Source organism: Protopterus annectens, chromosome 16.part0 (genome assembly GCF_019279795.1).
Source record: "Protopterus annectens isolate FY-2018-M chromosome 16.part0, PAN1.0, whole genome shotgun sequence".
Classification (NCBI taxonomy): Eukaryota; Metazoa; Chordata; order Ceratodontiformes; family Protopteridae; genus Protopterus; species Protopterus annectens.
In genome coordinates this window covers 653,976,029-654,000,740 of record NC_056750.1, presented here as the reverse complement: position 1 = coordinate 654,000,740, position 24,712 = coordinate 653,976,029, and the positions used below count along the sequence as shown (strand labels likewise).

General features: G+C 38.1%; 1 protein-coding gene across 1 annotated transcript in view; it reads right to left on the bottom strand.

Annotated features, from left to right (window-relative positions):
- Nucleotides 1-24,712, bottom strand: part of LOC122790635 (AP-1 complex subunit gamma-1-like) — a 700,858-nt gene that overhangs the window by 98,978 nt on the left and 577,168 nt on the right. The window contains exon 12 of the mRNA XM_044058159.1: nucleotides 13,317-13,457. Within this exon, the coding sequence (XP_043914094.1) occupies nucleotides 13,317-13,457 (141 nt within the window). The remainder of the gene's footprint in view (nucleotides 1-13,316; nucleotides 13,458-24,712) is intronic.

Here is a 24,712-nt window from a genome sequence, read left to right as displayed (position 1 = left end):
CTGTTTGTATCCTTTGCCATTAAAAGTGAAGTAATTACAGTCCAATACTACATGACCTTACCTAGTATCTCACATTCTGCTGCAGTGGCTTTGTTGTACTTCACTAACGCTTCTGTAGCTGCATGTATGCAGTACTGATGGGGTAGTACAGTGTACAAGGATTCAACGTCAATAGTAAGCAGTAAGCTGTCTTCACTAACGGGAAAGCTCTTGACTTTTCTAATAAAATAAATCCATGGAATCTCGGATGTATGATCTATTCTTCTCTGCCAGTGATTTTAAAATGTAGCTCAGGTATATAGCTGTGGCTTCAGTGAGTGAGCCTCCACTAGTAACCACAGGTTGGTAAGGAGGATCATCCTTATTCTTATGTGCCTTGGGTGTTCCAAAAAATCTAGCAAGCCAAGGGCATGGTGTTTTAAGGTATTTGAACAGGTTTTCTGACATTAATTCAGCATTGTACATATCACATAGTTTTATCTCCCAATCCACATAGGCATGCTCAGTTTCATTCTCAGTATGTTTACTGTAAAACTTCCTGCCATCTAACAAAACCTTAATTTTAATGTTGTAGGTGGAGGTGGCCCTGACTAAAATTTCTCCTCCCTTGTCAGCTTTCATAATCCTCCTTGATTTATTGTTGCTCCACTGAACTAGGACCTTTCATTCTGCCTTACTTATGTTGCAGAATCTCTTTCTAAGAGGTTTGCCTAGCAGTTTTCAAATGTCCATCTCACATTTCACCTCAAATGCTGCTGTTGTCTGATTTAGAGGTGGGCAATACAAACTGTGCCATTTTATAGTCTCCTGAAATGGTTTCTTCTCTGTGAGTTTTTTGTCATAGTATATCAGTTTCCAATTCAGTTTCCTGACATACATTTTTAAGTCTATTAAGGTCCTTGCTGTATCATGCCTGTTCTCTGGAATAAAAGTAAGTCCCTTTTGAAGAACACTTTTTTCAGTGTCAGTATCTTTTTTGAATGATTCCATATTGTGGGGTACCTCATTACTGTCGCTGGTCTCCCCTCCTGTATCTGGGTCCCAAGTTCTCTAGATATTTCTGGTCTCTGGGTCTTGTCCAAAAAGAACCAAATTTACTCATGACCACAGACTTGCAGGATTTATCACAAACTTGTCAAACCCCAGTGAGGATGAGTACACCAGGAACGACCCAGGACACCGAATTGGATTTCATACAATGGAGAACACAGGATCAACAGGGTACCCGTCGATACCAGAACCAGCCACCCCACCAACAGGATTTATGACAGTCACAAATGGACCAACATACAAATGTATTTTCCATTGGCTCTGCTTTGAAAAGTAGTTAGGATTTAAACAGGAATTATTTGATACACTTTTGCTTTCTATTTTCAGACACTCTAAAATATAACCCTTTTGCTCGTGCACAAAGGTTCTGTGACATCAAACATGTAGTTAATTTAAACTTTTGCTGCAAATATAACATACACTTTTATGTACTGAGACACATTAGAAACTACACCTCTAAACCCCTATAGTTTGTGCATATCATGTGTTTTTATATTTTAAACTCATAGGTTTTAAACGGATAACAGTTTTAACACATTTTTCTGCTTAGTCTATATAGACTATCAGATAATACCAGTACTAGGTTCATATTATTTCAAATACGGGGAGTATTTTTGTACAGTTATTCCACTGGGGACATATGGTGGAAAGTTCTCTCAGTGTTTAGTTTAAGAGGAAAGAATGAATGCCATGGAAGGAAGGAGGATGAAAGTAATGAAGCAAGCAAGAAACATCATGAAGGATATGAAAAAGAGGGGGTGGGTAGATATAAGGGTACAGGGAAGAGGCAGGAATAAGTTGGAGGATAATGGAAATAGGTAGCATGAACAGGAGGAGGCATTTAAAGATAGTGACAGCAGGGCGGTGCTCAACAACGTCTGAACCCTTAACAGGAATATGATAATAGTGAATAATGAAGCTGATCGATAACTGACACACATGCCAAAAATAATGGAAGAAGGGATATGGTAACCCCTGGACATGAGCAATTCAAGAATATAAAGGTTCAAAAGTCTGCAGGGGATGTGGAAGATGATGTTGCAAAAAAACAAGAGGGTGGAATTGTTGAAGAGCAACAAATAAGAGAGGGAAAACAGAGGAAAACGGACAGAGCAGCTGGAGGAGAAAGGGAAGTTGAAGAAGTCCAACATCAGCTGCCTAGCGACAACAAAGAGCTAGTAAGCTGATGCCCTCTTCAGGCTGCCCAGTGCAAATGCCAAAAAGTATCTGTTTGCTACAGAATTAAGTGTTTGGCAGGGAAGACAGTGGCTGTAATGGGATGTCTAATTATGCCAAAAGAGAGACAAGGGCAATCTATTACCCAAAGTAGTCAAAAGAAAATAAGCTAGTCAAAATGCTCAACCTACAAACATTCAAACAGAAAATAATAGTTGGAACGAGGAAGGAGAGAGTCCTCAGTTTAGTCTTCTGCAAACAGAATTATTTAACGGATCTAAAGGTTCTATCTCTACTGGAAAATATTGACTAAACCATGTTGTTTTTCACATTAGACATTAAAAAAGGAATAAGGTCTGGTCACAAAATAAATGTATGGGATTACAGGAGGACTGAATGACAGGAGATAATAGAGTTAACAAGGAAAGTGTCTTGTCTTGGGAAACAGAAGGAAGGGACAAAAGTGGAGAAGCTGCAGTGCAAGAAAGAGAATTTAGAAGTGATATGAAGAAAGAATTATTCATGGTTATAAAAGCTAAAAGAAGGATAAGAGTTTGATTCCCTGGAAGGATGATAACAGATAAAAGTGGCAAGGAAAAAATAAAGCAAATGGATAACTGAAATTCAAAGCGGAAGAGTTACATGAAAAATAAAAGGCAGCAAAATTAGATTAAGACTAACAGCTAGTACTGAGGTGTTGGCAAGGACCTTCTTTTGGGATGTATGACATAGATAGAAGGCAAACAGAAAAACAGGTGAACTGCCATGGAAATGCTGAAAGTATAAGTAGGGCAGGGGAAGAGCAGAGAATTTTAAATGGATACTTCTAATCAGTGGTCACCAAGGACAGGGAAAGCAGAAGAGTAGTCTGGGAAGGCAGGACAAGAGAAAGTGAAGGGTGAAGAGCTAACGTGTTACCAGGAAATGAAGGCTGTTTTAAGTATATTAAGGGAGAGCAAGCTCTAAGGTCCTGATGGGATCTGAAGCAGGATTCCTAAAAGGCCTGCTAGGACACTCACTAAACCTTTGGAACAGCAAGTCCTTTATAGAAAGGCTGGTTCTTAGGAGACTGAAAACAAAAAGCGCTGCTGTACATCTAAAAAGAAAGAGCAAGAAGCAGCCCAGAGAACTGCAGTCTGTTGCATCTGACTTCAGCAATAGGCAATACTGATGAAGCAGAGGTGGAATGAAGCCTTGAAAGGACTTTGGCAGCAAAATAGGCTAAATAATAAATTCCAGCAACAATTCGCACAGAGGATCTTCTCAGACTACCCTACTCCAGTAATATGACTGGGTTACTAAGTAAAATAAAACACCAAAATCAGGAGACAATACAATCAATCACGAGACGGAAGCTTAGCGCTTTCACTGACTTCAATGCAACTGAGCTTCTTCAGAAAAATTGCCTCACCCGCTCCATTCATTTAAATATAGCGTGTCACTACATCACATGACTTAAACCTTAATTGATCGGTATAAAAATATATAAATATAATTCAATGTAAAAAATATAGGAGGCACCAGACCAAGGCAGGTGAAGGTGGTAGAAAATAAGGAACTTGAATGGATCATTAGGATGCGGGCTAATATAGGCAGGGGCCTAAATGACAAAGTTTCTATTAAACCTGTACTTACTCATAAACCATTGCGCAGATAAAAAATTTTAAAAGTAATTTTAAATATATTTTAAAGGTTTATTCTAGGACTACAGACTAGACTTGGCAGTATGTCTATTATGTTGTTTTTAATTTACAACTTAATAGTATTGTCTTAATTGAACTTTGATTCTGATTGGCTGTTTGTAACTTTTAAATATGAGTGAGTAATGATTTTAACTGTCTAGCGCTCACCATTGTTTGTACTTTGTCTGTGGATTAAAATTGAACTTTATCTTCACCTGCCTTGGTCTGGTGCCTCCTATATTTTTACATTGGATACTAGTCTTCTTGGAGGACCAGTTTGCCTACACTACAGTGTTGATTTTCCTTCAACAAAAATATAACTATATTTTATATATATTATACATAAGAGACAGCAATTTGAATCTCACGATACACTCCACTCCTGGAGACTCTGCTGGTTTTTCGGACCAGCTTGTCTCTATCATTAAGGGGGCTATTCATGAAGGCTTTTCAAGCCTTTCCGGTACTTTGGGTTACTGTGGTAACCGTAACCAGAGTGGTGAGGCATCTAATGTAAACACAGAGGCTTCTGGTATGCACATTCACAATAATGGAGGAGGGCCGATTTCCAACAGTACCGGATAAGGGTGTTTCTTCATTGTCTTCACGTTTGGTGAATTAAGACGTCATTGGAAGTATTTTTCAACTAGACTCTAACCCATTTTCTGGTGTAAAGGACGATGTCAACCTTACACAAGTAAGTGTTGCAATGGACAATAACGCTGATAATTTGTTTGAGTCCTGCAAGAACAATACCTTTAAACTTGAAAAACTATCAATTAAAGTTGTTTCTTTACAACTAGAGATACTATAATTTGAAGTGAACATTAGGTTGAACTGTGTGCCACAAGGACTGAGAGTTTTCAAATTTCTTAACTGTGTGACATATGGTGACACGTTTTATAAAGAACTAGTGGAACTATTTAACAACACCGGTATTTCATTAATGAAAGCCTTGGTCGCACACTACAAGGACGATATTATTTCTACTAAGAGTGAATTGGAAGCACTTGATAACAGTATCAAACAATTGCCCTGTTTTTCTTCCTTTCATACTTTATATTTTGGCATTACAGCCAAAGTGGATAGACACAGGGCGTTTGTCATTGTGAGAAAACGAGGTAAGCTGAAAAGAGATCTGAATTCATATTCTACAGGTTCAGCTTACCCGTTGAATTTCAAGACTTTTAAACAGGGGAAGAGATTGTCCTATGCCACTGTAACTAATTCGGGTGTCAATCAGAATCAAAATAATACAAGCAGTGGTTTAAATACTTTGGGAAACCAAAACCAAAACCAAAATGACATGGTTCAAAACAATAGAGTTATGGTTGGCCAGGAGGGTCGTCGGTCTGCAGACCCACTTGTTACAGTCAATGCGGCCGGCCCTTTTCTAATGGATTCCTCTGGCAACAAAAAAACTCCGAAGTGGTCGCAACCAGTGCAAACCAAGAACGGAGGGAAGGGGAAGGGTCGGAAAAAGAACTAGCATTTGACATTAATGTTTTGAATCTAAGTGGTGAAGAATTAAGTGAGGATGTAGTTTCTGTTTTGAAATGTGGTTTTTCTTTTATTCCATCCAACACTGTTGATGGTGCTAGGTTGATTGTAGATTTTAGGTTGTATTTAAGGAAACTTAACTTAAAATTTATTTTTGACAACACTTCAGTTGTTGGTAGGGAGTCAGTCCATTTTAAGAAAAAAAGTACGTATAATCCAACCTTAAATCCTACTATACAGGTGTTTGGTACACTTTGTGAACAACAGTTAAGACACCTAAGGGGAGACACTTGTGTTTCCAATTTATCTCAAGGTAAAAGAAGGGCTCTTAGTGATATGAGTAAAAATACTGAGCTTAAAGTTATGAAAGCAGATAAAGGGGGTTCAATAGTGGTTATGAAAACTATGAAGTATGAAGAAGCCATTTTGGCTTTATTAAACAACGATGATTGCTATAAGGTTGTTACCAGTGATTTCATCAAAAGCTGTTTTTTGAAACCTGATACAATGTTATTCGATTTGTTTTGTGAAGAATGTTTTGATTTTGACACTTATGAATATTTACAAGTTGAGTATCCCAAGATGGCTGTACTTTCTGGTATACCAAAGGTACATAAAGACCGTAAAAACACCCCTTTCAGACCTATAGTGTCTGCTGCTTACTCCAAAACTGAGCCTATTTCTATTTGGCTGGATAGTTTACTTAATCCAGTAGTACAAGAGTCTAGATTTTACCTGCGTGACTCCTGGCACTTATTGGAATTACTTAGTGAAGTTGAGACTTCTGGTGATTTTTGTTTTTCTAGTCTTGATGTCACTTCATTGTATGCTAGCATAGATCAAGAAATTGGGTTGGAATACTTAAGGGAGTATTTAACACAACATACGTCTTTTGAAAATAATACCATTAGTACAGTTTGTATTTTGATGGAATTGATTCTAACCAAACATTTTTTTAGATTTGGTAACAGTTTCTTTCAACAGACATCTGGAGTAGCAATGGGGTCAAGGGTAGCCCCTTCATTTACCAATTTAGTTATGGCCAATTGGGAACTGAAACATCTATACATTCCCCCTTATTTGGATAACATTCTGTTTTACATACGTTACATTGATGATTTGATGTTTCTTTGGAAGGGGAATCGAGCTAGTTTCTTGGCTTTTGTTGAGCACCTAAATCACACCACTGATTTTTTAAGATTTACAGTTGGAGATTTTGGTAAGTCCATTGATTTTTTGGAGGTACATTTGACATATGACATTCCATCTCAATGTTTTGTAAGTCAGATTTTTAGAAAGACCACATTTGTAAACCAATATTTACACAAAGAAAGTCTGCATCCTAGTCACATGAAAAGTGGGGATGTCAAAGGCCAGTTTATACACCTTAGCAGGTTAACCAGTGAACAATCAGTTTTTGCCACTGAAGTACAGAAACTCATGCAGTTTTTTGTACAAAGAGGCTATGATTCAAGTTGGCTTATTAAAATAGTTAAGGAAGTTTTAAGGCTTAGAGACACTACAGCTTGTCCTATTTTGAAAATTAGAGACAGAGAGAGGAACACTGACTTGATTGATCCACATAGAAATGTTCACAATTTTTCCCTTGCCTTTCCTATTCCTATTTGTAATCAGATGGCACATATTAAAAGTATTATTTTGGATTATTGGAAAGTCATGATGGGGAATAGAGAATTAGTCAAAATTGTAGGGGACAAGCCACTCTTTACTTATAAAAAGAGTATTAATATTAAGTCAATATTAGAAAATAACAAAAGTATGATTTCAGTCACAAAATCCAATATTTTAGGTAGTTTTTCATGTGGACGATGTAAACAATGTAGGCTCATTAGTAATATTTCCTGTATTGAATTCAAACACATTGGTAAAATCTTTTGGGCTAAAGACAGATACACCTGCAATACCATAAATGTTGTTTATTGTGCCAAATGTGACTGTTTTTATATCGGCAAGACTATTAGAGCACTTAACAAAAGGATATATAAGCATTGTTTGACCATAAAAAAGAAAGACACCACCAATGCTTTGGCAGTTCACACTAGTATCTCTCCATCTTTTAAGAAGTTTTCTTTTTTTGTGTTAGAGAGAGTTCATTCTAATTTAGTTACAGGGGTTATAAGACATTACTTGAATGTCGTGAAAGTTTATGGCAAATATCTTTGATAGCTGATCAAACACCTGCCCTTAACGGCACTATCAATATCAAGTGTTTTTTGTTATTAGCAAAGCTTAGATAATAATTATTATTATTATTTTTAGTTTGTTTGAGATTATATTATTGAAATGTTCTTTTATACAACAAAACATAGATTTTTGTGTGTGTTAAGTTATATATAAATATATAATTATATTTTTATATTTATATATTTTTATACTGCTCAATTAAGGTTTAAGTCATGTGATGTAGTGACACGCTATATTTAAATGAATGGAGTGTGTGAGGCAATTTTTCTGAAGAAGCTCAGTTGCATTAAAGTGAGTGAAAGCGCTAAGCTGCAGTCTTGTGATTGATTTTATTGTCTCCTGATTTTGGTGTTTTATTTTACTTTGTTTCTGGTTTCATTTGCTTGGGCATGACTGAGTTACTGTCAGACAGATGAAATGCTATAAGTGCCACCAGTCTGGACTTCAGCAAAGTCTCTATGCTGGCTACCCACCTCAGATTTCATGTGAATCTTAGGGGATAGGAGCTGAATAAAGCATGCAAATAGGTGAAAATATGGTTAGATGGCAGTGACAAGTGAGTGGTGGTAGTACCAATAAAGGTAAAAGACATCAAGTGGTATTCCATAGACATCAGTCCTAAGCCAAGTGCTATTTAATATAGTTATTGCTAACACTAATCAGGGCAAGGAAAACTAGATTAATCTCCAAACTTATACAAACCTCAGTTTATTTAATTCAGTGTTCTTTACCTAGATTTTTGTTTTAATTTTGGTTTCACTCACAAAAATGATAATAACATTACAATGGTAGCTGGAAATTACACTTAATCGTTAATATACGTTCCAGAATTCCAGCTCATGAAGAATGGAACAGCACTTCTTAAAAACATAAATTAGTGTTCATGGACTTCAAAGCTCTCAGTTATTACCTTGTACACTCATGCAATCCCCCCTTTTCTCTTCCTTATTCTCCATTGGATACAGCCTAAAGTTGCCCAGAATTGTTTCATATCCCACTCCCTCTAAACCTTTAATTATCCTGGTGGCCTTCATTTGTACTCCTTTTGTTCACTTAGTGCTTCCTTCTCTGTATGGTCCCCAAATCTAGGAATGGCACACCAGCTTGGCTGCTTCCCTGTTGCTCTCTTCTTGACGACCACTACTGCAAAGATAATTATTCCTAACTATTTTCCTGATCTATTGCCTGCAGGATGGTCCCTAGTCCAATTACTTCCAGGGCGCAAATATCCAATTGCTGTATTTTGGGTTTGTAGGCACTAACCATACAAGTTATTGAACAACCCAGGCTTTCTGGCCTCAAGTCCCTCTTCAGACCAGTCCTCCAATTTTCCGCTACTTCTCCTAACATGGTGTCATTCACAAATACTGTAATCCTGTTTCAACCTCCAGTATATTATAGCCACTATATAGTCACTGAGCAGTTCCGATCCTAAAACTAACCCATGCATAAATCCACTGTGTACCTTTTTCTTGGATATCTGTCTTCTTACCATCACCATTTAGACCCCCTAAAGACAGGTTCCAGTTCATTATGTGAACCTTTTCCCTATTCTAATCTATTCAGCTTTTCCACAGATTTCTTACTTGGGACTGAGTTAAAGGCCTTACTTAAGTCTTGACAGAACACATGCACTGTTCTCCCTTTGTCCACCTCCTATTACCCAGTCATGAAGGATTTATAGGCCTTGAGTGAGTATACAAGACTATATCTTCCTCCAAGCCACCTATCAGGCTTTCCCTTAGGATCCTGTCCATTACTTTACCAACCACTAAGGCCAGGGTCACTGGGCTGCAGTTGTCTGGAATGCTCATAGGCATTTACTGTGTTGTTAGGGGCATACGTCTAAGCCATGTGACCATTTCCTCACTGAGCTCCTAATACGGCAAGCTGTCAAGTTGAGTGTCAGATTCTCTTAATTCCGTAAGCTATGTTTTAAACCTTTGCATGCTTATGGAACTAACCATCCATTCTTCTCCACGAGCAGCTCATTTCCATTCCCAATCCAGAATCCCCATCCACTTTCATGAATGCCAATAAAAGAAGTCCCTGAGATTCTCTGCCTTTTTTGTGGACTTTACCTCCATTTTTAGTTTGTTTTTCCTCTGTCTACATCTTCTCTACTTCTCAAGAAAACAAAAGACAGTCTTTTCTCTATTAATTCCCATTTGTTAGCTCCTTCTCCAGAGGAATTACAGCATGTCTGATCTACCTGTCTGCCCTATGTCTAGTTTTACTTTGTCTCCTATTCCAGTTGCTCAATTCCTATTCTGTATACCTCTTGATCTTTTCTACCATAACTGTTCACAAATATTTTAACTGTAATCATACACACTTTTCCCTCTTTTTAAATTGTTTTCCCATTCTAGCTACTCTAAGACACCTTTCCATTTTGCCAGTTTCACAGTTATCAATAAACTATTTACCACTTCTCTGTGCTTTTTCATTCTCTTTCCAAAATCCTTCCATAATGTATTCCCACAGTCGTATCCCCCTTTCTCTATTCCCTTCCTTGTTACTACTGCCTTAATACTGCACCAGACTATGTCAGATTTACAAAATGCAAAAGAGGCTTCTATTCCTACTCACTCAGTCACAGTATATTTGAAAATGACCCTTTACTTCTGCCAGGCAAATGCTTCCTGGTCTATAACATCCACCGTCTCATTTCTCTTTTCTCCCCAGAAGCTGAAATACTCTAATCTGCTCCTAGCATACTCAAGTCCCCCAATATATTCACCTTTTTCTCATTATTTCCTTATTTTATTTATGATTATGTTAGACTGTCAAATGGATGACTTTCAAGGGTCTTTAATCATTATCTGTCAACTAGCGATTCCCTCTTATCCCTTTCACTTTGACTGCCTAAGTTTATATTAAGTTTCTGTACCCTCACCTTTTATTCTACTATGCAGCACCTGATCCCATTATTTAGGCAGTCTATGGGATATATGTGCAAGCCTTCATTGTCCCTATGTCAAATTTCATATTGTGACACTAACAGCCCTTCTGTTGTTAGCCCATGTTTTGTTTTTTTCCTACTACACCTTTGTCTCTTGTTGTCATAATGACTTCCATGCTCCTAACAATAATTATTAATCATCCTCCACTCACTTTTCTGGTGTCCATCTCTTTCTTGTATAGCATGCTTCCACCCCCACATTTTTCTCCCCATCTTTCCTTTCCTAATTCCCTGTTTCAGCTTCTCTCTAACCCATCTATCTCACTTTAAAGGTATTACTTACTATATGTATGTTCAGTCTGCCTTTTAGCAGTGCTGACAGTAAGGGCTGAAATGCAGCCTGTCACTCACGCAGAAGCCCTCCTCTTCCCATGTTCCTCATATTCTCCCACTGCAGGAAACCCCTGATCCTTCCAACAGCCCCTGAGCTAGGACAGCAGTGTGTCCTGTTCTTTCTAGCACTGCTGGAATGTAGCTCTGGTAGCACATCAGAGGAAAGACACCCAATCCCCTAACTTCATGCAAAGTCTAAACTCTTTTACCTGCCTTAATACTTCCTAAATGGTCCCTTCAAACAAGAGAAAACTAGGATGTGACCAGAATCATGCCTATCTCCATCATACCCTACTCCGCCAACTTCCCTGTCTGATCCTTCCTGTTACACAGTCTCTTACTAAAAGTGCCCTTTTGACTCTTGTTGGTTCAACTTGCTGCCTTCCTCTTTTTCCAGGCCTCCTTTAGGTATACACTTCTGCACCTATCACAGTAGGCCTCCTTCTCTCTCACTCACTCTCTCTCTGTACTGACTTTCTTCTTGTAGTCCCCACCACAGTCTCCTCATTCCTTCTCTCCCTCTTATAATCCCATCCTTTTGCTTCCTTCTTTACCCTGGAGTGATGCCACTTGTTCACCCTTAGGCCTTGGTTTCTCTTTGTCTTCTGCTCCATTAATTACTGTTGTTCTCTGTCCATGACTCCTCCCTGTCCACATACATAACTTCGACCTGCTCCTCTCACCAACATCCATCCAGGTCCTCCCTTATACCTGCCCTCTTCCTGCTCTAATGCTCTTCTGGCTTGCCTCCTTCACTTTGGTCCCCTCTTCACCACTCCCTTCATGCTAAATGCTTACCATTCTCTCTCTGCAGTGCCTCCATGCAAAGAGCCATAGATCATCTCAGCTTCTACACCTCTTTCTCCAATCTTCCTATATCTAGAAAATATCACACACCAATCCCCTTTCACAGGCTTCTATGCCAGACCCATAATTCATATCCTACCCCTCTTAGTGATCTCACTCTCTCCTCCACCACCTACGCCCCCCTCTATCCTCAGTTTCACTTTTATACGCTCTATTATCTTCCTACCGTAGGAAAAAGTTATTGTTTCCTTTTCTGTCTTTTATTCGTCGTGTCTTTTGGCTTTTCCCGGTTAGGGGTCACCACAGCAGAACTCAGGTCCGCTAATGATTGGCAGTAGATTTTTATGTGCAGAGTTGCCAGCTCTGACGCACAACCTTCAATGAAGGTATGCCCATTCACGCATGTGACGCTCTAGCTGAAAATCGAACAGGACAACGTCTTACTGTGAGGCGACAACGCTAACGCAGCACCACCACCGCAGTATTACCTTTTAGATATTCAGCTAGGTCCTGTTCTTTAATGCTTTTCTTTGCTTGCCCTGAGCATGAGCTGAATTCCTGCTGCACTACCCACTATTTCTTTGTTTTGCTATATATTCTGTTCTATCCTGATGGTTATGAGAAGAAAAGGCCATGCAGCACTAGTGACAGCATTAGATATTATCTCATGGATTTCCAACTTGTGAAGACATCTACAGATGTTACTATGCAGTGTTTACAGAGATTAAACATATTCTATTTAAAAAAAAAATATATATATATATATATATATATATATATATATATATATAGGATCCGTACAGATGCTCAAGCATACCTGCGCGAAAGTGCTGTTTACCGAAGCAGCACTTTTGCGTAAGTATGCTTGTTGCTCTGGTCGTACTACGGTGCAGTAAGGGAAAATTCCCTTTTCCTCACTGTAGTGCGACCTCGGAGTGAGAATATTAAAGTAGGGGGTTGCAGGGGGCTTGCCCCCCTGCATTCAAGTATATTTTGTGTTTTTTTTTTTTTTAACATTCTTTAACGAAAGCGCTTTTTCGATTAAAGCGCTTTCGTTAAAGTGTGTTCGGTGGTAATGGATTAGGGCTTTTGATCTTTCTATCTAAAGTCCTAGATCCATATGGGATCCCTACAGATGCTCGACTGCATCTTTCACCGAATCACAATTTGGTGAGCATACTTGCGTGAAAGTGCTGTTCACTGAAGCAGCACTTTTGCGTAAGTATGCTTCTGTTCTGGCCGTACTACTGTGCGGTAAGGGAAAATTCCCTTTTACCCACTGTAGTGTGACCTCGGAGTGAGAATATTAAAGTAGGGGGGTGTGGGGGGCACAGTCCCCCACATCAGGGGATGCAGGGGGGCTTGCCTCCCTGCATTCAAGTAGACTTTGTGTGTGTGTTTTTTTTAACATACTTTAACAAAAGTGCTTTTTCGATGAAAGCGCTTTCGTTAAAGTGTGTTTGGTGGTGATGGTTTCGGGCTTTTGAACTTTCATTCAAAAGTCCTAGATCCATATATATATATATATATATATATATATATATATATATATATATATACACTTATAAAGTATGTGAACCATAAGAAATGATAACTCTTACTTTTCTGCTGTAAGGAATATTCCAGAAGCGCAGTCTGCCTTCTGCTCAGGTTTGCAGTTTTCCAGGAAATACAACAGCTCCTTCATCATCCCCCGAACATTATTGCTGTTTACCAAAGCAAAGCTCAGTTCCAAAGCTCGTCTGAAAGGAAATAAAATAACTGCATTACTGAGTATAAATCATAAAGAAACATTTGCCAGTGCTAAATTCTAAATAATTTATTTTAATAATAATAGAAGAGTATAAACATATGTTGTCAAAAAGTGAAAAAAAATAAATGAAGGGCTAAAGGTAATCCTTCCATGCTTTTGAAATTAAGTACTGCTTCAGCTGATTAACCCAATATGTTTGTTAACCTTGATCCAGTTTTTCACAATCCTACCCATGAGTGAAAAAAGTACATACAGCTTAGTTAAAGTAGATGTAGAATGAAACAATGTTTTCCAAAGAGAAAGGTTTGTGTTAGTCTATTAACAATGCAACATTACAAACTTTTTCTTTTGGACAATATTGTTATAATTTCTAAACAACCTATGAGTGAAACAGTGTTCCAGTAGAGTATAATTAACTGCAATGACAAATACTATTGCTTTTTTTTTTTTACGTCAGAAGTAAAACTACTCACACTAACAGTACACATGGCAGAACAATGCAATTATTTTTCTCTTATGCTACTTAATTATTATAGGTTTGCAGGTTAATACTAAGCTATTAATCCAGAGGACCATTATTAGCCTAGCCACAATATCCCAAATGATAGGTACCCACTAAGACATGAATAATGTATGTCTGGTTTCAATGCCTTTCAAGGACAGCTTGAGGGCAAGACCCTAGGTGTATTTGAAATTGCCCATCCATTCATCCAGGTTACACATGAACAGGGTCAGGGAGCTCCTTTGCTTTATACCTAAAGGACATCTATTCAATAAAACAGAGATTCTCTGGGATATAGCTCAAGTCATATTTCACTTTCAGTGGAAGTTCAGATCTCTCATTTGGGTGTTTAGGGTGTTATAAGTTTTGCAGATATACAGGTCATATAGGCTTAGATCCTTTGAGGCTCCACAGAACAGACAGAGGTTACCTCTCAACAGTATGTAGGAAACAGAAGAGAGAGAGAGAGAGAGAGAGAGAGAGAGAGAGAGAGAGCACTTTAATGCTGTCTGGGTAGCTCAAGGAAGACATAACCTTGATTAACCTAGTGACAAAATGCCACAGTCTCTCAAGCTGGGTCATATGCTTAGATATCTGTATAGCAAAGGGGCCATCATACTTTACTATGGGTCTGATGGTTGAGGACTAGATATGGATAATAACTTCCTTAAATCAGGAAGAAATACCCTTGGTGATTACTCTGACTAGATAAAAATATTTCATAATAATAGTGGATACAAGATAGTCCTTGATAGCTGAGCCAGGTTTCAAAGGGGTGTCACATACGTGCTAGCTGTATGTCTCCCAGTTTTGCTAAAGGACATAATTCTGCATTTCTTGGGATTTACTTTTAGTCTATGGTCCAAGCACCACTTATTGGTGCATGATAGTTCCTACTGAAGAATCTGTTAGTCAGTGGGGTGTTAATAACGGCTCCAATTTGCAGTCATCTGCAAACTTGGTCAGCCCCAGGCAACTGCTGACAACTTTGACATCAAAGTAGTAAATATCAAAGTGAAGTGGACATAGAACCGATCCATCTGGGACACCTCTGGTAACTACTCATTTTGAAAAAAGTGTACATCCCACACTAATACATTGGGATCTGTCAATTAGCCAATTTGCTAACCAGCATGTAACTGAGAGGCTTACATTTAGTATGCGTAGCACATCAATAATGCCAGAAAGTGGGATGCTATAGAGGCCTTAGCCAGGTCCAGGTAAGCAGTTTGAACTAATTTACTTCAGTCTAATGCATCAGTGACTTGCTCAAAGTAGCCCAACTTTTTCAGGAGGTAGGATCTGCACGGCTTCTAGATTACCTATGCCCTTGTAATAAGTTCCATAATGATGCATTCCATTATCTTGCAGATAAGGCTGTCGAGGCTTATAGACCAGAAGTTTCTAGGATTAGGAGTGGATCCCCTTGTGGAGTGGGATGACTACCACAGTTCTTCAGTTCTCTATTCCTCTGGCAAGAATCCCCTGGAGAGGTAGAGGATGGACAGACTAAGTAGTGTCTGCCAGACAGTGCTTGGTGCTGACAAGAAAACAGTCTGACACAGTATCAGGAGCTAGTGTTTTGGCCTTGCAGAGAGTATTCAGGGGTTAGTGTGGGTGTGCTAATAAGATAAGGAAAACTGAGAGGACAAATGTGAGTAAATTTAGAGCTGAATTTGTTTGCTAATTTGTTGGTTATATCCTCAAGGAGATGAGTAGGTCTTGTTGTTTTATATTAACTCTGACCATTGCTGGGTATTACCTCTAAGGTTTCAGAAATAGCCAAAGAAGACTTTGTGGTTGTACTTAGCAGAGGTAGCAATTCTCAATTCCTATTTTACTTTTGGAGGATTTGATTCCATGTCTAAATTCTTTGTTGATCTATTTGATTTCATATCTAGATGCTAGGGTATTAAGTCTGCTTTTATGGGCTATGAGTTTCTTCCTCTAATTGTAGTTTTTTCATACTGGGATTCCACCACAGAGGTCTATTCCTGAATTTGGCACTGCATTTACGTCTTATGAGGACAGATGCCTAGATGCATTCTCTGAAGTGGTCACATAAATTATCCACAAATGAGGTATAGAGTACAAGATAGGATCATCAAGGAGGGTGCTTACATTTCATTAAGTTATTAGTTAGCTGGATTAGGTTTGTCTTAGAGTGGTTTCTAAAGACAGAATGCTTTTTGGTACATCAGGTTTTCCCCTCATAAAGGGTGTTACTGAATGGTGGTCACATTTGATCAGTGATGTGGTAACTGTAGGTGTTGAGCATAGGGTGGCTATATTGGTGAAAACCAGGTCCAATATTACTGAACCCCTAGTTGAGACTTGAACCAGTTTTTTCTTGGAAGATGGCATTAATGAAGTCCAGGAATCTTTGTGCATAACTGTTAGAAATAGTGTAGGTTTCCTAGCTAATGGAGAGACAGTTCAAGTCTCCCAGGAAAACAGTGTTAGGCCCAACAGCGAAGGATGTCAGGACTTTTACATATACGTCAAGGTCTGCAGGTGACATGGAGGGATTATAGCAGTTGACTATGAAATGGTAGGGAGTTCTGTTTACCATGAAAAGGATATGTAAGAGTTCAGTGTTGTCCTGACTTGAGTCTGGAGGTGACATGGAGTCTTAGGAATACAAACAAGCCTTCTCCAGTACCACTGTCATTTTCCTCATTGGGTATGAAAGATAGGTAGGCACTAAAACCCTGCACTGTGATGGTCTGTCAGTGTCCTGAAACCATGTTTGAACAAGTATGCAGACAGCTATATTTTCAAGAGTTAGGAATGCCTGTAAAGAGTGCAACTTCTTGTTTACACCTGTAACATTGACCAGTGCTCCCTTATATGGTTTTGATTTTGATTGGTTATACAGGAAATTTGATGATAATGACCTTACCTAAAAAGTCACAGTGGGGGAGGAAAAGTCCTGGCCAATACACACAAGCCTTAATGACAGAAGTACCTAGCAAAGTAGCCAAGATTGTTTATAATCTCCTTTTGTTCTGAATGTCATCAATAACTAAAGCAATAATTGAAGTCATCTGTCTTTTGTTTATACTGTGGATCATTCTTGGTGATGGTAGGATACCGCTCAATATTAGTTTCACACCAATTTCAGATTCATATTCGGAGAGGTCCATCATGTCCCTCTTGATATGATTCAAAGGCAAATGTCTAAATTCATTCAATGACCATATCACATGTGTATGTAGATGGAAGGGAATTGAGGGCCCTAGTGACACTGTGGATCCTGACACCTGACAGGCAGCTGTCACTCTGTCCTTGTTCAGCCAGGTGTGTGGTGCATCTGTGTATCTAACTATAAAGTCACCTATGACAAAGATGTTACCAGATGTATTGTTTCAGCCTTGCTGCCTTAAGGTCTTTGGCCTGCCAGCTAAATGACCCACTTTTGAAATTATGTTTTCTGCAGTGTCTGCATGCTGCTTGCCTGTTAGTGTGATGCCAAGTGTCAGTATAACAAACCTTCATCTAGGAGGCATTTGAGATTTAGGCAGGGGCTTTTTAAGTAGCTCTGCATAAGAGGCTTATTTGTTTGTCTAGGACACAGTGGACATCATTGTGTAAGGTAGATGCTGGAAATGATAACATACTGATTATAGTCTGCAGATATTGAAAACAAGCTGGTCTCCAGGGTTAGTAGCTACCTGCACCTCTCACACATGAAATTGTTTATAGGGAAAATCAAATGGGTCTATATTAGATCATCGAAGAGTTAACACTTTGAATAGTCTAATATCGACCTGAAAACAGTGACCGCTGAAAATAGTGAAGCTGCAGATAACCACATTTTTTCCTAGGGAAAGAATTTGGTTGTCTTTTTCTGTGGCTTTGCTATTTTCAGCACTGTGGTGGAAAGTTATGGGTTGGGTTCAGGTAAGTGTGCAATTCTGCGGACGTTAGGGTTAGGGCGTGGGTGAGGTGAGTGTGCAATAGTGATAGACTTTAGGGTTAGGGCGGGGTATGTGAGTTAGGGTTAGGGTGTGGGTGAAGTGATTGTGTGATAGTGACAGACTTAAGGGTTAGGGCGGGGTATGTGAGTTAGGGTTAGGGCGCGGGTGAGGTGAGTGTGCAATAGTGACGGACCTTAGGGTTAAGGTTTGGGTTAAGGATAGTGGATAGATAGTACTGTATGTACAGTTTAGTGTAGGGTTAGATGTAGGATTTTAAGTGTATGTGTGTGGATTGCTGTTTTTTTTGGTGTGCTTGTATTTTGTGCGTGTTTCTCGGAACAGTGAATTTTTTCCCAGGGAAAAAATTTGCTGTTCTGAGCTTTCGATGTTTTTAGATTTCGTGGTTAGAAGTTCGAGGTTGTTGTATTCGATGATGAGCTGTTTCACTGAACTGATATAGAACCAAATCAAATCACTGTCAGTGAGCATGACACAGTGTTTGTATTGCCTTAATGTTCCCAATGCTATCAGGCTGGCAAAAGACAGTGAAGTGAACTGTGACTCCATTTTATTTCAGAGGCAAAATGTAATCAATCGAAACAGCAGCTTAAAACACTTTAATAAAACAAATGATAGAAACAAAGATAAAAAATAAAAAAAATATATATTAAAAAGAAAAAAAAAAATATATATATATATAAAAGATTAGCACTTTCACACACTTCCAGGAGCTTCTTCAGATCTAAAACAGAATACTCAGGCATTGCTTAAAAACATGTTTTAACTGGTGACTGTAATCATAACTGTAGATTCTCTGTATTGGAATTATTTAAGTAGGTATCAGATTTGGTGATGTTAAAACAAAAACAGAGTGTGTTGAAACTAAAAGGATACTGGAGTTACAGGGTGATAAGGATAAAGGGCTTAATGAGTATGTTCCTCTAAAACCGCTATTGAAATCATGTGGTTTGAAGCGGTAAATCTGAAATAATATATTTAAGCAATGTCTGAGTGTTCTGTTTAGATCTGATGAATGACCTGGAGACAGCATGAAAGCACTAATCTTGTCTGTATGTGTGTGTGTATATATATATATATATATATATATATATATTTTTTTTTAAACCTTTGTTTCTATCATTTGTTTTATTAAAGTGTTTTAAACTGCTGTGTTGATTGATTACATTTTGCCTCTGAAACAAATCATCTTGTGTGTTTAACCAGTCTTATCTGTTTGTTTGGGTTTTCCTTCTTTTAACTTCATTTTATTTCATGTCTGATGAAACAGGAAGTACTAATGAGTGCTAGTAAATTGAATTTGTAGGGAGGATTTATACTAGAACCCTATGATGAGCAATGAGTTAAAGCAGCAGAATTATGATTATATACATACAGTATCAATACACGAGGGGCACAAAGTCAGTAAAAGTGCAGCAACAATTAAAAGTTATGTGAAACAGTGACCACCTACTTGGCTCACTGCTACAACAATAGCTTGGCACACATTGAGAGTTTTTATGGGCACACAGCTGCACTTGTATATCTGCCCTCAGTTGTCTGCAGGACTTAGTACGTGTCCAATTGGATACTATTGTCCCCTTTGTAAAGTACTGAAAAAGTAAGTTTCATAGGTGAGATTTCACCAATTTGCAGTGTACATTTTTTGCAGACATCAACATAGAAACAGAAGTCAAGAAAACCTTCCATATGGCCCAACTAATGCTAAAAGTATCTCAACTAGGTTAAAAGAAATTATCATTTCTCCTTACTCTGCTCTAATCAGACTACTTATTGAAATGTATTCCCCTTCTGGTATGTATCTATCCAAACATATCATACAAGTAGAAAGACTGCAGAGCTTCCCAATTAAAGAAATCACCAGACTAAAATCCCTTAGTTACCAAGTTATCAAGACATGACTGAGGCACATTTCCCATACTCCCTCATTTATAGACTTCTGCACAGTGGTTAATGTTCAGCACTCCATAATGTTAAAGACCCAACCACGCTTGATATCCTACAACTCTCAAAAACAAACACTCTGACTGACTTCAATCTCCAACAAATACATAAGCCACACTTGAAGGGATAGATTTATTACTCAATTCTTTCCCCATCTCTGGAATAATTTTCCATTACATATCAAAACAGAGTGATACTCTAGCTTTCCTTAAGGAAAATTTTGATCATAAATTCATCCTTAGCCTAAATTGTTTAACCTCCTAGAGGCAGGAGGTTCTTATCAAGGTGGGTATTGGCAAGGTGATTATGGTCCATGGACTGATTCTACGTTTTTTTTAAAACAAGAAACCTACTTATTAAATTATGATGTAACACAGGCAATCATACATTTATATAAATGAAAACAAACCATATTGACATAATTGTAATTGCAAACATTATACATCACTTATAATCTATCCAGTCATTGTCAGTAAAACTTTATATAGTTCATTCAAATCCTGCCTTCTTGTAAACCTTGTTCCTCCTCTGCATGTATTGTTCCCACAATTCCCATTTTTTCCTATGTAATTTGCTCCTACCCTTTTCCAAAGATCCCAATTCCAGTTGTTTTATCTCTGTTACTATATTCGCTTCCTCTAATAAAGTTGGTCTAGACTTTGATTCCCATTTTCTAGTAAATGCTTTTTTGGCAGCCACCATAATTAGACTCAGCAAGGCCATACTATGTCTAGGCAATTCCAATTCTGTATCATACCTCAAAAAATCATTTCCTTAGTTACACCTATTTGCTAACCCAGTATCTCTGACAGAGCAGTCTGCAAGGAATCTTTAAAGTCTGCCAACTTATTACACTCCCAGAAAATATGTTCCCAGTTTCCTTTTTCTTCCCCGTCAATCTTCCAACATTTGCTGTCTACGTGAGGAAAAATTATTTGGAGTCTATTTGGGGTATAAAAATACTTATGTAAACATTTGCAAGCAAAAATTCTAAATCTTATATACTGTGTTGCATATCTAGGAGACATATACATATCCTCCCATTGTTTCTTAGTGAATTGCTTATCCAATCACTCTTTCCAATCCTTTACTACCACCTCTGATTGTTTCTTACAGTTACCATGCAATATTTTGTATGCTCTACTAATTATTCCTTTTTTAATAGCAGATTCGGTTATAGATTCTATTAAAAACTTTACCAGTGACGGTCTTTTGCTTAGGATCCCCCTATTTCTTTCTCTTTTCCTCTACTCTGATATCAATTCTTGATAGGGAGGGCAATCTCATCTTGCAGTTCAGATAAATTCTTGGCCTCTACCCAATCTATTACCTTTCCCTCACAAATTATTTGCTCCCAATACCTCGGTTCATTTACCAGTTTTCTCCAATATATTCCAGCCCCCTCCTGCCTAATTGAAGTCATTCCTATCAGAAGAATTTCCTTTCTCCATTCCCGTCTTGGCTTTGTTCTTAAAATACTTTCTGTTACTTTATGAATATAACATTCTGCATGGTTATTGTTATTTTCCTTAAGGGTCTGCATCCAAAATCCCAGTTTCTCCCCTTGTTTCTTGAGCATCCCTTCCCTGTTTATCATCATCCCCTTCCACTTTGAATTATAGGTTTCTGCTTTTGCTATGTATAAGAGCCTTAACTGTGCAGCTCTGAAATACCCTTTCTTTCAAATTGAGTAATCCCAAACTACTCTGTTCAGTTGAAAGAATCAGCTTATCCCACTTGACTCTTGCCATCATCTCCTCAGATAAAATCCTTCAGCTCTTTATTAATTACTATTCACAACTTCTCTGGTTGATAAGAATATGCCTGACCTGTGTATAAAACTAAAGGGACTAAAAACATTTTGACTGCTTGTATCTTACTATCCATGTCCATATAACAAAGCTTCCATTTTCTCAGTTTTTATATTATCTTTTGTTTAGTCTCTTCCCACATATCCTTATCTGGTACACCAGAATCATTTTTAATCCATGCTCCTAAATATTTCATTTTATCATGTCCCCATAAATAAGGCTATTGCTGAATGAATTCATGTGTGGATACATAATTTACAGCTATTGCCTATGTTTTAGCTTCATTAATTTTGTATCACGAAAGACTTGAAACTGCCTCAAAATGTTCCACAATACTGAAATGTCCCTTTTTGGTTTATCAGATATAAAATAATATCATCTGCAAACAGAGCCAGCTTTTCTTGACTACCATACTAATTATATCCTTGAATTTCTGTCTCTCTTATTTTCTTTGCCAGTAGTTCTATGTATACTGCAAATAATAAAGGGTTAAAGGGGATACACCAGCTTGGTTCCTGTGCTCAAACAGAAATTATCAGAGAGGAACCCACCCACTTTAATTTTTGTCTCCAGTCCCTCATATATCCTCTTAACCAACCTTATAATTTCATCAGGGAATGCAAATGCTTCCATTGCCCTGCTCACAAAATCCCAGGTTACTCTGCATCAAGACCCACCAACATCAGTGGTATTTTCTTACACACAGCTTTCCTCTGGATCATCAGTGTTCTGTTAATGTTTTCAAACGTTTGCCTCCCCTCCCCATAACTACATTGATCCATGTCTATCAATTTTAGCATCAACTTTGCCATTCTTTTAGCTATTACAGACATAAACACTTTATAACCATGGTTTAGGATTGAAATGGGCCTGTATGAAGCTGGATCTGATGGATCTTTGTCCTTTTTAGGTACTATAGCCAGCACCCCTTTCTTTCAGGATGTTGGATACGAATCCTGCTGAAGTCCCATGGATTGAAATTGCAATCATCAGAACAGCAAGACTAAAAAGGCATAAAAAGTAAATATCCATGTACCTATATCTATATATATGGTTGTACCACATAACAGCAAAACCACCCAAAGTCGACCAGTGAAACATTAACCACATATGGTCGAAAACACGAAGTCATCATCTCACTATCATATCTCTCAACCGTGCATGTTAGCATAAAACATGTTACTCTAGCAGCTTTCTAAGCTTTTAAGAGTAATATTTAAAACATTTTCCCATTTTTGGATCTTTTTCTCCCTGCATTATTTTAGGCTTTGTCCAGATTTTTCACACTAAAAAGTTGAAAAGTATGCTCACTACGCATGCAAGAGAAACAGCCTCTGTGTGTGCAACTACTTACTAAGAAAAAAGTGAAACATCAGTTTTTTAGAGTGGCATACTAGCTCCATGACTGCACAACTGCAGAGGAAAAAAGAAAACCCCAAAACTGAAATCACCCAAATAGGGACAATTCCAGCAACGATTCCTTTTAGAAAACAGCAATCAGCAAGTTGCATATCTGGAAATAGAAATTTGAATTTATCCAGTTTACACTCATCCAAATGTAGGACAACTATTTTTGATACAATATATAATATTCTATAATAAAAAAGTCTCCTAGCTTCTTTCACTGCTAGATTCCCTGCAGTACTAACTTTACTTTATACAGTTTTTCCTGCTGGCTTGTCTTACTTATACATACACTTTGTGTATAGAATGCATCATGTGTAGAAACAGTTCAGATAGTCAAAGGAATCATTTTAACACACTTCTAAATGTTGATGCAGAAAGATACATCTGCTACAATTAAACATCTAAGAACTGTAAAGACTATATTAAAGTCATTCAGCAACAGCTAATTACAATTAATAAACTGTTATAAGTCATTTCTTTTAGTGGAAAATGAAACTGATGGTGTAAGACTGCATTTGCAGAAATCTGATGTTGAGCAGGTATTGAACGTATATACACACACACACACACACACACACACACACACACACACACACACACACACACACACACACACACACACACACACACACACACACACACACACACACACACACACACACACACACACACACACACACACACACACACACCTCAGTGCCTCTTTCTGGTATTTTTAGAATACTTTCAGAGCTATGGCAAGAATTACTAACACTTTTCCCAAGTGTAGTACTGCCCTGTTGGCAAAGAGGGACAAAGCTCTGACAATGACTCAGGTAACCCAGGTTCAATTAGCATCTCTGGCAGTTCGCAGTACTGCAGGGTGTGCCCATCCCAGGAGGGAGGGTGGTGAAAGAGCATCTCTTGATGACAACACCTGGTGAGATGTGACCAGAAGAGCAGGTAGTGGTAGGCCTGGCTGAGCTGTTGCAGAGGAAGGGTAGTACTCCACAAGCCCACATTGCATGCCCATCCAGGGACAATGCCACATTGCCAAAAAGAAATGGAGGGAAAAAGCAGGATAGGCCAAGTAAGACCCCCCCAACAGAAGCTCAGACATACCGAGCCCCATTGCCCTCGATCTATGACCAGCCCCAGCAATTACCAGATTAAGTCCAGGGGGCACAGAGTGTCTGGTAAAGTCAGTACAGATGGGCACAAGCTGGTAAAAATGATGAAAAAGTGGGAGGAAAAAATGCAAAAAAAAAAACCTTTTGTCAAGAGCAAATACAGAAAATATAACTAAGAGCCTTACTCTGTGAAATGATGTGCAAAAATATGCCTATTTCAGACATGGAGCATTTTTACAAATATAACGTAGCTTACATTCTTTGACAGAATCTTCATATGCAGTAAAGCAATAAAGTTAAACACCAGCATTAAGGTGCTCACTAGGAACTTTAGCTCCAGTATTAGTGAAGAGAAATACAGGAACTTCAGTTATTGTCACAAACAAGTACAGGATCTTAGTTTCAGTGCACTTCTATTCTCCTTCTTTACTGATTTGGACTGCTTACAGAATCTGTTACTGTATTTCTGAGCATGCAGTGGAATGGCTATTTGAGTATTTATTTTATTTTTTATTTTACATTTGTTGACAGGA